Source organism: Ooceraea biroi, chromosome 9 (genome assembly GCF_003672135.1).
Source record: "Ooceraea biroi isolate clonal line C1 chromosome 9, Obir_v5.4, whole genome shotgun sequence".
Taxonomy (NCBI): domain Eukaryota; kingdom Metazoa; phylum Arthropoda; class Insecta; order Hymenoptera; family Formicidae; genus Ooceraea; species Ooceraea biroi.
Genome location: NC_039514.1, coordinates 14,366,045 through 14,379,928, shown reverse-complemented (window position 1 = coordinate 14,379,928; position 13,884 = coordinate 14,366,045). Strand labels below are relative to the sequence as shown.

Below are 13,884 nucleotides of genomic sequence, written 5' to 3'. Positions count from 1 at the left end.
ATATTTTTTTACCTTCTGTAATCTGCATGTACAGTTAACGTATCCAACTTTGATTGATTTAATGATAAATACAAATAATTGTTAGCAACATTTATATGAATTACGAGTAACAAATCAGAAATAAATCTATCGCCACTTATTTATAGGTATCACAGGTGTTATAGAGATAAGAAAAGCGAAATATTGGCTAATCAAATGAAATTAGAAACATGATTTCATCTATAAAGTAATGTACCGTTTCACATGAATATAGAAATTCTATTATAATAATCTTTATAAATTTTACTTTCTGATTTAAGAATTATAAATTTTTAATCAAATCTACAAAATAATACAAGACTTTTAAACTTTTGTGTATTTATGTAATTATTTTGTATGTAAATATTCCTAAAAATAATTTCATGTTAGTAATAAACTTTGTTTCGTAATTTTGATAAAGAATAAGTGGCAATTTGCTTTACATGGCTAAATAATATATGGAATAATTGAATACTTTCGAATTATATGGAAACATGTTGAACAGAAAGGTTTTGTGAGAGGGCTTAAAGACTGATTAGGTAAAACGAGAAATAATGATCAATAACTTCAAGATAAATGTAAAATTTCAATGGGTATACATTTAAGTTTACGTAAGACAAGTAATTTCTTGTTCATTATAATAATATTGTATCGCGTATTCATTTCTGCGTATTATTTATTCGAGAAAGAAAAGGTTACGAATATCCTTGTCCCATCTGAGTATTTAAAAAAATATATATTTATTAACGAAAGAAACTGATTATAATATTTGATTCTCACAGAGTATCATAACATAATCAATATCCATATTTGTCACATTGATAATGACATACTCTATTATGTAAAATTAGGAATTTAATTTTGAAATTATATCGTGATAAGAAAGATGCAAGATTTCAAATGGAAGAAATAATTTGTAATAATTTCACAAATACAAGGAAATAAATTAGAAAACATACATTGTATAATCAGTAAAATATACATTAAAAAACTGAAAATACAAAAGTTTCAATCACATTATTTAATATTTTTTTTTTCAAAGACTTTAGAAAATTTTATACTGCCATTATTAAGACAGAAAGACATGTTAATACATTTTAGTTATCAAACTCGTCAGTGTCATCAAAAGTTCAATTAACATTATTGTACACTATTATATAATGATGTGATAGTTTTACTATAATAGCTTGGGCAACTGTAAATTCATAAAAAGAAATAACCTAAGATAATAGAGTTCAGTTACTATTTTCTTTATTTTAACAATGAGTATCATATATAAATGTAATGAAATTATTATAATACATTTTAATCAATATCTTGTTTCTTTATCTTTATGTATAAAAAATATCAAATTGCACTCTTTTCTTATATATCTACTATTTTCCTTCAAAGATTATATCTTCCATATTTTATAATTATAATAGGTCAGTATATATTGTTGTGTACCTATAACAAACAAAAATGGAAATATCTATATTTTATTTTGTAGAAATAACATATTTTATATACAAACAATATATAGCAAACTTATACTGTTACACCAGTTATACAATAAATTAATAGGTTTACATTAATGTTTTAAATAGAAAAGCCTGAAGTCTGAATACGTCAAAAATCAAAGTTTTTCCTATGAAATATTATATGATAATCTTGTTTAATATAAATATGTACATTATTATTTAGCACATATTAATTTTAAAAATATGGCATATTTATTTGGAAACTATCTGCAAAAAGCAAAACAATAACAGATACTTTTTTTTATAATTTGCATGTACAGTTAACGTATCCAATTTTGATTGATTTTTTAATGATAAATAGAAATAATTTGTAGCAATATTTATGATTAATTATTGTTATTCGAGATATATACTGTACTCACTAATACTATAATATATGTGTATTTGAAGAAGTTCCATTATAACGATTCGAAGCGATTTCGTTTCCTTGCATAAGCTCCCATACAAGCGAAAAATCCAATAATACCGATCATTAAGCCCAGAATTAACGCTAGGGTATCGCCAAAATCGAAACCGTTGGAAGCAGCCGCGAGGTCAAATACGCCAAGAAGGACAAGTATGGAATAAATCCACATTTTTCTCGTGGATGCTGGATAAGTGTAATGCTTATTAATATGATCGATGGATGACACTTGCACTGTCCTTTATCGCATTGTGCGCTGTATGCAGCTCAATGCAGCTGTATGTACGGTTATTTGATTAAACGCAATTTAACCTTTTATTCGATACTTCATTAGTTTCAACAATTTCCGATAGATAACGCCATGATCCCCGTTTTGCTAGAGTCCCTAGAAGAGGGACTTTACGTTTTGCTAGAGACATTATATTGTCACTAGGCAACGAAGGGTGCTTCTGTTTCACACATTCGGGACCTGTAGTTGTTCTGCAGGAAAATCCTTTTTGAGGTTGAGGATAAATAAGCAAGGAAACCGTGATACTGTGTCCTAATTCAGAACGAAAATCTGACAAGAAGTAGGAAAATAGTAAGTGCATTTACATGTTTTCAAGATAACAGAGACCTAACCTTCATGTTATCAATCACTACATAAATACGCCAAATAATCCAAAGGAGGGTTGAAGGCGATCTTGTTCCAACCGGAACAATTAAAAAAAAAAATCACTACATAAGTGAATAAAACAACATTAAATAATATTGCGTTTGTTTGAAATAGGAGTAAGAATGGCCAATTCACCAGCGAATATAACCGTGTCAAGTATTTTAAAGAACAAGAGTTCTTTCGAGGATGAGCCACGGAAGAAGAGCAGGGAGGATTGGCGGAAGGCGAAAGAACTGGAGGAGGCGAGGAAGGCTGGTACGGCTCCGGCTGCCGTCGACGAGGAGGGCAAAGATATCAACCCGCATATTCCACAGTACATCAGTGCTACGCCGTGGTACTTTGGTTCTCAAGGTCCTACCTTGAAACATCAGAGGCCACAACCTGAGAAGCAGAGAGAATACAGCTCTATAGACGCATGGTACAACCGTGGCGTTGATACTTCCAACGTATCGGTCAAATATCGCAAGGGTGCTTGCGAGAACTGTGGTGCGATGACTCACAAAAGGAAGGACTGCATGGAGAGGCCGCGCAAGGTTGGGGCAAAATTCACAAACTCGAAGATAGCAGCAGACGAGTTCACGCAGCCCGAATTGTCGATGGATTACGATGGCAAGAGAGATAGGTGGGCTGGTTACGATCCCTCCGAGCACAGAGCAATAGTAGAGGAGTACCAGAAGATAGAGGAAGCCAAGAGACAAATGCGAGCTGAGAAGCTCAATGCGGAGGAGGAGAACGACGAACAAGATTCCGACAAGGATGAGGACAAGTATGTGGACGAGGTGGACATGCCTGGTACGAAGGTGGACTCTAAGCAGCGTATTACAGTGAGGAACCTGCGAATTCGAGAAGACACCGCCAAGTATCTGCGCAATCTAGACCCGAATTCGGCGTATTACGATCCAAAAACCAGATCTATGCGAGATAATCCCTATGTTGGCACGGATCGCGAGGTGGACTACAAAGGCGAGAACTTCGTACGCTTTTCTGGCGATACTCAGCAGCATGCTAACGCACAATTGTTTGCCTGGGATGCGCACGAAAAGGGAGTCGACGTACATTTGCTGGCTGAACCTACGAAGCTAGAGTTGCTGAAACAAGAGTACGACAAGAAACGCGACGAGCTGAAGGATAAGGCACGCGACAGCATAATCGATCGTTACGGAGGCGAGGAGCATCTCGAGGCGCTTCCGAAATCTTTATTACTGGCGCAGACTGAACAGTACGTCGAATATTCGAGATACGGTAAGATAATCAAAGGACAAGATCGCCAGGTAATAAGATCCAAGTACGAAGAAGACGTTTTCCCGAACAACCATACGTCGGTCTGGGGTTCTTATTGGCAGGAAGGAAAATGGGGCTACAAATGTTGTTTCTCCTTTATCAAAAATTCATATTGCACTGGAGAGTCTGGGAAGAAAGCGGTGGAGGCGATAAGTAATAACAGCATGCAAAATAAACTTTTATATACAAGACCTGAAGCAGAAGAGGTAGATGACGCACCAGATACGTTAAACGTCGACAATAACTCGTCAAGCAGCGAATCTTCGTCGGAAGATGAACGTACGAAGAATAAATCGGAAAGGCAAAGTAAGGCAGCTAAACGAAGATTGAAGAAACAAAAGCGTAAAGAAAATCGCAAGAATAAAAAGGGTAATAATGCAGAAAAACAAGAGGAGGATAAGTTAAAAGAAGCATTAAGAAGAGAAGAGGACAGTGCGAAAGAAGCAGATATACTATTAAAACTGGATGAGAGAAAGCGTCCATACAACAGTATGTACCAAGCGAAGGAACCAACAGCTGAAGAGATAGAAGCGTATCAAATGAAACGTAAACGCGACGAAGACCCGATGGCTCATTTCCTTTAAAAATAATATTACGTAGCTCTTGTAGTAAAATAGATTATTGTACATATGTTTATAATTAAATCTATGATATTTTATAAAATATATAAAATGTTAATACGTAATTTAGTATTCTTAATATTCTTGTAATCCTAATTATGTGTAGAAAAATACATATGTAGAGTTTATTATATTAAAATGCGTAACTCTTGCGTGATGATTCGCAACTAAATATGGGCATCGTGTATTTATGGCTTCGGTTTCCATTTTGTAGTGCTTAAACAACCGCTACGTATCTCCAGTTCTCCACTCTTCCACCAAAAAGTGAGGTAGTAGTACGAGTCAATAATACGGCACTTAGACGCAGTTTTATTTTTAAACATACAACTTGAGAGCGTAATAAGATACAATAATGTATTTTAAATATATTGAGAAAAGAAGAATGACTTTGTTTAATAATTGCTTTATAACAATTTATAATTTTCTGCTGGAATGGCTCGAACGGCTTAAAAACACTTGCTATCTTATGAAATATATCGCAACCAATCGTTTTACGTCCATTTTTCTCGTTTCGCGAATCGCATCCCGTGTATTTGTATCATAGAGACACCGCGATTTCGCGGAAATCACTAGATCACCGGCGTGGCTGTTCTCATTCTTGTCTCTGGCCATATTAGAGCAGACCGTGACTTTAGACATCAAATGTCTTCTCTCCCTCAGGCTTCATTCCCACAATATTATGCTTTGTCGTTCTATACTCTTGTGTCAATGATAAGTGCACAGTTTGTAGGTGTTCTGTACAGCATCCTGTGCATTTCATGCGGCTGTTCAATACGTTTTCTGACAACTCCGACAATAAAATTCCTTTTCTAATCTGGCTAGGAAGTCGCGTGTGAGTTAATTGCGTTCTGGTGTGTCCGCGTAACACTCTGAAAAAAAGCATGTTTCCTGGTCGGAGGTTACGCGAATCGCAATGATTTAATGGTGAAAATGACATAAATCTGTGCCGTGCATATTTCTACGTGAAGGTGGAAGAGAGAAAACGAGAAACAGACAGAAGGAGAGAAAGAGCGAGCGAGAGAGAGAGAAAGAAAGAAAGAGAGAGAGAGAGAGAGGGAGAAAGGAAGAGAGATGTGTCGGTGGATAAATTACTACAATTTGCTTAATAGCTAATAGACTCAAAATTACTGGTATGCTCTTACGATTCGCTCACGATGTCCGTATATGCGATGATACTGCCTCTCATCTTCTTGGGATTGTTAGGTAACATATATATAGTAATGCTTTGACTAAAATTTGCATTTTCTATTTTAAACTTAAGTGTTTACTCTCACAGAATATTTATTCGAAAAATTGTAAAATTTCTTCCAAGAAACGTCTGTGAATGTTACCGTTTTTATTAATATCCTAGTGTTTGTCAGAACTTGAAAATGCAGTGTGTTCTCTAGTGAAATTTTATGTATATATAAACATGAGTTGGAGCTATACTTTATTATTATCATAACACATTGACACATTACACATTAACTATTGATTTTTTGATTAATTTATGTAATTAATTTGTTCCCTGCTTGTATTGTTTTTATATTATTATTATTAAGTAAGAATTACATGTCCTGTGTATGCATATGTGTATAATTAAACAATGAAATTGTGTTATTTAACTCCAAGGAAATATTTAAGGAAATATAATAATTTAATGCTACATAAATGTATCATTGTATATGTATCATTTATATAATGTTAACATGTGTAGTATAAGATTATGCATTAGTTGCTTTAGAACTAAATTCATAAAAAAAGATATAAATATAAGAAAGTTTTAATTAATAGTTAATAAATTCATATTTTTGACTACATTTTAATTTAATTACGAGAATATTTAATATTGCAAAACAAGACTTTTTACAACTGAAGTGTTAAATATATTTATGAAAAAGTAAGACAGATCAAAGAAAAAGTTATAATTATGCAACACTGTTCACATTTAAACGGTTAAGAGAAAGTGTTAGCTGATTTAATTTGATGAATGTTGTGTTTTGAATACAAAGATTACATATAGTTTTAATGTATATCGTTTCAGGAACCATATTTGGAAAAGATATCAAAGGCTCAGCCTTTTGTGAATTTTACAATGAAACAATGTGTGCGGAATCTCAACAAGGATGTTCAGGAAAAGAAGAATGTATCCTGCATGATCCAGATAAACGTAATCACTGTTACGTGCTGTGGACAATCGACAATGTTACTAAAAAATCAATAATTAAATTGAAGGTTAGTCAACTGTGTAATTAAAAGATATATGATTTACTATGTATAATCTATTACAACAGATATTTATGCTAACTCATTTTGATTAATTTATTCTCTTATTCTCTTATTTCAGGGCTGTTTTTTAGATAGCAATGATTGCTATGATAAGCCAGATTGCATCGAGGATAATCCAGAACGGAAGAAGGACTTATATTTTTGTTGTTGCGATGGTAACATGTGTAACCAAAATTTCTCCTGGAATCCACATCCGACTTCATCAAAGCCTACACAACCATCTGTTATTCATGGTAGTATCTTAATTAAATGTGTTAACTAACGTTAATTTTAAATTTAAAATAAGTCGCACTTACATATGATCTTTTTCTCAATATTGTTTAAATAATTTATTTTAGAATTCGAACCTGTGCCCAACACGAAGCAACAAGCCATAACTCTTGCTCTATTAATATCGATTCCTATGCTCCTTACGTTTGGCTCATTCTTTTTATGGTGGTTGTATCGTCATCGAAAATTGGGCTACTTCAACGAGGTATTGAAGTTAATATTGTGTGAATTTTCTATATTATTGCATTATACAAATTGTAATAAATAATCGAAATCTGTCAGGTGCCAACTCTGGAACCTCTTCCAATGCCACCACCGTCGCCGACTCTTGGATTACGACCGATAAAACTCCTTGAGATTAAAGCTCGGGGTCGTTTCGGAGCAGTTTGGAAGGCCGAATTGAAAAATGACATTGTTGCAGTCAAGGTTTTTCCTGTTCAAGACAAGCAATCTTGGCAAACTGAGCAGGAGATTTTTAAGCTTGCACACATGGACCACGAAGACATACTGCGCTTTATAAGTGTCGAGAAGCGCGGGGATAATTTACAAGCTGAATTCTGGCTAATTACGGCGTACCACGAGAGAGGTTCATTGTGCGATTACCTGAAAGCTAATATTGTCACATGGCCTGAAATGTGTAGAATTGCGGAGTCTATGGCAAGGTAATAATTATAATTTATAACGTATAATTATAATAATTTATAGTGATGATAATATTAAGATTAAAACAAGATATAAAGTAATATATAAATAATTAATATATAAATTATAAATTAATATATAATATATAAATGGAATGATACTTTCATCGAATTGCAAATCTCATTCAATTCTTAACAAAATGTCTCTGTTCTCACATCAGAGGTTTGATGCATCTACATGAGGAAATCCCAGCTAACAAAGCCGACGGTTACAAACCAGCTGTAGCTCATAGAGATTTTAAGTCAAAAAACGTTTTACTGAAGGCTGACATGAGCGCCTGTATAGCGGACTTTGGCTTGGCACTTATTTTTTACCCGAACAAGCCTTGTGGTGATACACATGGCCAGGTAAATGAGTAATATCGTGTTATATAAATAATGTTGTTTGTTACCTCTATTACAGTACGAAGATAATTATTTTCTTTCTCACAGGTTGGAACACGAAGATACATGGCACCGGAAGTGTTAGAAGGGGCAATAAATTTTACTAGAGACTCATTCTTACGGATCGACATGTATGCTTGCGGATTAGTGCTATGGGAATTAGCTTCGAGATGTACCATACAAGATGTAAGTAACATTATTTTTTTTTATCTATAATACGTTTTACAAATTGTTGCATTTTTATCGAATTGCAAGTACTAGGACTATGATATCGGTCCGGATTTATTTATTGATACGGATACCGAATAACTAATTAATTAATAATCATAATCTTTTTTTGAATTGATTTCTTCCCAAACTTTGATATACAAGAAATAAAGAATTTAAATTTATAAGTTTGGAGCCAAATTATTTTTTTACAAGTTATATTAAAAACACTGGACCACGCTCTGCGACAAAATTACATTTTTGCATCTGTAATCGTGCATTACATAATTAAAGATTAGATTCTAGTAAACAAATCGTACTGTGCAAATGTTGCTGATTGTTTTTCTTATTTGAATATTAGGGACCAATAGGAGAATATCGATTACCATTTGAGGATGAAGTCGGCCTTCATCCGACTTTAGAAGACATGCAAGAAAGCGTTGTTCATAAAAAAGAAAGACCGCTCATATTAGAAACTTGGCGTAAACATCCAGTAAGTGAAATAATGTAGAGTGTTTTCTTAGTTTTTAATATTTTCACAAGAGACAAAACTTTTATCAAGAAAGTTGATTGTTTCATATTAAGGAAGGAAAACACAAGTTACAATTGAGATGTGTCTCGTTTGCAGGGACTTTTATCAATTTGTGATACAATGGAAGAATGTTGGGATCACGATGCCGAAGCACGCCTTTCCGCCTCGTGCGTAGTGGAACGAGTTGCTACCCTTAGTAGAACTCTTGTATTAAACTCATCTACTTTGATTCGAGTTGATAATACCAACGAGATTATTACTACCAAGGAGTCTAGTATGTAGTTAGCGTCTATACATCATTATAGCTTTAGTTGAATGGCACAACCATTTTTTGTATCATAATTTTGTTTATACGTATCAATGAGGAATGTTGAAACAATAGTAAAAGGACAAGCATATGTATTCGAATCTTATTAATCGTTTATGTTTTTCGTTTTTCGCTATTTAATTGAACAGTTACTAATTTTACCTCTACGGATGCTGTGCAAATAATCGTTATCATGTCATGAGAGAATTCGTATCTTAAATCGAACAAATATTGAATGTAGCGACGAGTGATCATCCACCATGAGTGATCGAATTTGACGAAAAGTAACAGATTGCTCATCGGTGCATTTAATATTTAATATATTAAATTTAATATATAATCGTGGGATAAAAAGAACAGCATATGAAATAGTAAAATCATGATGATATCTATCTGCCAAATCATGTCACGTAATATCATATTTTGTATATACATACATACATACATACATACATACATAATATACATATATATATATATATATATGTATATATATATATGTATGGATCTTTCTTTTTAAAAACGTAAATAAAAAAAGAAATATTCCGACTTTTTTTACCCCTCGTTAATCCTTGCGACGACTTGCAGCAGAAACAAGGTCGCAAGGATGCATAAAAAGTGTGATACTGCTTCCATTTAGTAAGGAACTTGTGGATTACGAACGTGTTACAAACGCCGGAAATCTGGCATACACTCGCAGTGATTTCTTCGAAATAGTATAGAAAATCAGCGACTCATTAACTACCCATACAGTGACCAGAAAATCTGCATATCTCGTCAACATATCTTGTTAGAAAATCGTAATAATTCTTAGAGTATGCTTGTGTACGTGTATGCGTGTGCGTATGTGAGATAGAGCGATAGAGACACAGATAGAGAAAGAAAGAAAGAGAAGAACACACACACACACACAGAATATCCGGAACATATTTTTTAAATATACTCTAATGTAATCATTGCTATTTCACTTATCACATATACATGGTTTACTATGGTGCCTAAAGTGGTCTCAGGATGTATTCCCCTTTATAATTTCCACAGATATCTCTTGTCGAGATACATACGAAATGCTCTACGTAAATCAGCACATTTTAGAATTAAACTCATTAAAATAAATTAGTATTACATTAAGGAAATTGCTGTACATGTATGTTTGGGATTGTTTAGGGGTGATTCAGTGTATCTTGCAGATTTTCATTGCTGTTTGGGTAGGTGGCTCCACCTTACGGATTTCTACCTTGCGGATCACAAGGGAGCAAAGCCTTTTTACATTGAACATATTCAATTGGGTAATTATTCGATCAAGAATTGATTAAAATTTAATTATCAATGCTACTGTAAATAAATTTTTTTACATTGAACAACGGTTATATTTTAGAAACATTGTTTCTAATTAAATCTAATTTTCACTGATCTTGATATCTAAGAAATTAATTTATCTTCAGTATATCAAAAAAATAAATTTGTTAATATAAATCACTGTACTCGATATCAAGTGACAGATATATATATATATTTTAGAAGTTTGAAAATTTGCTGAAGTGACTGTCTACAATTAACAATATGCAGAAGACTTCCTCGAGTTTTATTATGAGAGAAATATAATACGACAAATAACCAAATGCTTTTGTTATAAAATGATCAATATACTGGGATATTAACAAATGCTGCTATGGCAACGAGTTAGGATAAAGATGTGATCACTGTGTATCCTTTGGAATAAAAAATATATAGTAGTAATATTATTTTTTTTGTCAGTTTTGCTTTTATATACGAATTCATATATATTAACAAATTCTTATTTGATAAATTTATTTTTATATTTCTAAAAGCCTGAAAAAGTAATTACGACATTTAAAACGCGCACAATGTACATACCTGCATATGCATACATAATATGTGCCACTGACATTCCTCATTGATTATCGATACTGTGCGATGATTATCTTGATCACAAAATATATATACCAAATAAAATTCAGCGAATTTTTCCTGTAAAGCCACGTCACACATCATTAAAAAGTGGGTAATATAATCCTATTACGTCAGGACTTGAACGTTATCGTTATCTGCACCCGAGATGAGATCGAAAAGAACTAAAAAGTGGCCGATGAACAGGATGAAGAGCTTCACACTTTTTGTTTTTCAACACCTGAGGGTACATTGATCGATAATAGCTACACATATCGTAGCTTAATGCGTAACGATTGGAGCCGTGGATAATAATGTACAGTCGATTTTAACATTTAATCCTCGGATACATAGGCGATGGTAATGTTCAGGTCTTGTTATTACAAAGTACCTGGTAGATACAATCGAATTAACAGAATGAAATTTATTAGATCTTTTTTTTGCATGAAATGCATATCTTAATCAACTTGAATTTTACAAAAAAAAACGCTGCAGTACATGTTTAATATTTCACGCATAGGATATTAATCATAAATTTTACGTGGCTCTAATATATATTTAATATATTATATGATATTTACCTTATATTTATTTTTTTTATTGAATAATGTGCATTTGCAATTTTCCAATACACGTTATTAGCTTAATGTTATATTTAATATAAATATAGAATATTTGGGACATTTCATTTATTAGTAAAACTAATTAATGCATACATGTAACACACGATATAAGATAATGTAGAATGTAAATTATTCATATTTGCCAACAACGTATCATGGTGCAATCTATCGAAAAGAATGGTAAAAAGTAAGTGTTTTTATTCCAGAACTCAAAGTAACGATTTCAATATAAATCTATTAAAATACTGAAATATCAGTTTCATTCTTTTTTCTCTTATACATAAATGCGCCTGTCATATGTGTATACTCCTGAGACATAACTTTTAGTGAATTTATTTACCTCCTGAGAAATAACTTTAGTGAATTTATTTACATATGTGTTTACATAAGTTCATACTTATTTAATATTATGCAAAAGTTTCGATTGACCCGGCCGTAGTACACATCATTGATGCGGTGGTAGATATTGGGATAAATTGCTTTCCGGCGAAAGATGAATAAATCTTAACTAGCTTTCTACATCTTGAATCTGTTTCCTTCCAGCTAACGCTTGTCAACAATTACTTTTGCAAAAGATTTTGTATCTACTTCAAACTTTATTAATAGAAATTCAATTTTACTGAAGAAATGAAGCAAATTGGAAAAGTAAAACGTTCGTTTTTAAAAAATCGACCTATATTTGCGACCTATATACGACGAGTGATAGTAAATTTGAAAAAAATGGAAAATTGGCTTGAAAAAATGCACGCCACTTTGTCAATAATATAGAAAAAAAGATCAAAACAGGATGCACATTTCCCGTGTAAAATTGAACAAATTACAATCCCAATAATCATTAAAGACATATAATCATACGGATAAAAATAGGAAGATTAACAAAATTTTAGCATTTCTTTTTGTGCTGTTTTTTCAGCACGAGACTTTGTTGCTGTACATGTGCTATACGTGTGATGTCACTATCGGTGTTTACGCAAAGCAACTAAATGCGGACTGTCAGGAAATTATACAATTTCCGGCTACACTGAAAGGATTTTAATCTTCTTTGCTTTGTACATCTGGCATATTCGCGGTCAGAAACGTGCACTTGACGTTTGTCCAGTTATCCGGCAATATACAAACGCGTTTAAATGCAATGCAATCTGGCCGGTCGACAGATAACATGCTTTGATCTGAAAGGACGTTGCGAACGGATAGGTGAGATAAAGCTCGGGTTCGCACCACATGAAGTCTCTCATCTCTCTATTTTAAAATTGCTGACGTCTGGATCAACGATATTGCCGATGATCCGAGGTGTCTTTAATGACCCGGTATTGTTTAATTATGCTATACATGAAACATGAACATATATCTATAACTTTGTACATACACATATGCAAGTAAGAGGGAGAAAGACGAAGACTGAAGGATACGAAGGCGCGGAGGGAGGCGTGGCGGCGGACGGCGTAGGGGTGCGGAGGGCCAGTGGCGGCGAGGGGTAGAAAGACGGAGAAGGGCGAGGGTAGGGGCGTGCTCGTGGGAGAGGAATAAAGACCAAAAATGATCGGGATTTTAGGGGAGCAAGAGCGGCGCGTTCACGCTCTGCACTCCGCCTTTTACCCTGCACGCATCATCGGCTCTCTCTTGCATCCCCTAATCCTCGCCACCGCGACGATCGTGGCGGCGGTGATGGGGGTGGTATGCCTTACCGCAACCTCGTCTCTGGCTCCGTTTATCCTTGTCTTCTCGCCAGTGAGGCAACCAATCCCCACTACACACCCCTCTCTTAACGGAACTCTTCCCATACCACCCTCGGCGGATCGATGGTGACTCCTTCGCCCCCCGTTGCACGGCGCCAGTGTCGTCTAAGCGCCGCTCAGTCCGAACTCGGGGTTCACTCAGTCTACGAACGTTTGCCACGAGACTTCGATCTCTACCGCATCGCACACGCTATCCCCGTCTCTCTCTTTCTGTCCACCCGCCTGTATCTTTTCTCTCCACCTTTTTTCCTTTTCCCCGCTCGGCAGTCAAAGAGGCCCAGCGGCGACTGGGGAGACGCGTGTAGTAATCGTACGACGGTCCACGTCCACGGGAGTCTCGCCGTAGTACACCTCGTGCTTTCGGTTACTTCGGCCCATATATAGCTGCCGTGCAACCCCCGTTCGTCCGCTTCGACCGGTTGCGGATCTACCTGCGGCGCAGCGAGGT

General features: G+C 34.6%; 3 protein-coding genes and 1 long non-coding RNA gene across 5 annotated transcripts in view; 3 read left to right on the top strand and 1 right to left on the bottom strand.

Moving 5' to 3' along the window:
• Positions 1-1,045: 1,045 nt before the first annotated feature.
• Positions 1,046-2,289, bottom strand: LOC105275989. The gene is made up of 2 exons (XR_893326.3): positions 1,901-2,289; positions 1,046-1,464 (listed from the first exon to the last, which is right to left on the bottom strand). It is a non-coding gene; the product is annotated as an uncharacterized LOC105275989 (long non-coding RNA).
• An 85-nt stretch (positions 2,290-2,374) lies between these two features.
• On the top strand, positions 2,375-4,875 carry LOC105275987 (pre-mRNA-splicing factor Slu7). The gene is made up of 2 exons (XM_026972419.1): positions 2,375-2,521; positions 2,711-4,875. Exon 2 carries the CDS (start codon positions 2,719-2,721, stop codon positions 4,459-4,461), a length of 1,743 nt encoding a protein of 580 aa, XP_026828220.1. The 5' UTR covers positions 2,375-2,521; positions 2,711-2,718; the 3' UTR covers positions 4,462-4,875.
• Positions 4,876-5,570: 695 nt separating this feature from the next.
• Positions 5,571-11,956, top strand: LOC105275988 (activin receptor type-2A). 2 transcript variants are annotated; one of them, XM_011333252.2, is made up of 11 exons: positions 5,571-5,700; positions 6,521-6,711; positions 6,824-6,998; positions 7,104-7,240; positions 7,318-7,697; positions 7,898-8,084; positions 8,169-8,306; positions 8,689-8,820; positions 8,956-9,133; positions 10,357-10,455; positions 10,688-11,956. In XM_011333252.2, exons 1-11 carry the CDS (start codon positions 5,652-5,654, stop codon positions 10,693-10,695), a joined length of 1,674 nt encoding a protein of 557 aa, XP_011331554.1. In that variant the 5' UTR covers positions 5,571-5,651; the 3' UTR covers positions 10,696-11,956. The 2 variants fall into 2 exon arrangements, with proteins under 2 accessions (XP_011331554.1, XP_011331553.1); XM_011333251.2 differs by having other exon boundaries at positions 10,357-11,956.
• Positions 11,957-13,548: 1,592 nt separating this feature from the next.
• The window catches only part of LOC105275986 (complexin), a 97,395-nt gene continuing 97,059 nt past the window's right edge, over positions 13,549-13,884 (top strand). Inside the window, exon 1 of the mRNA XM_011333248.3 lies at positions 13,549-13,882. The gene's annotated coding sequence lies outside the window, so the exon portion shown is untranslated. The remainder of the gene's footprint in view (positions 13,883-13,884) is intronic.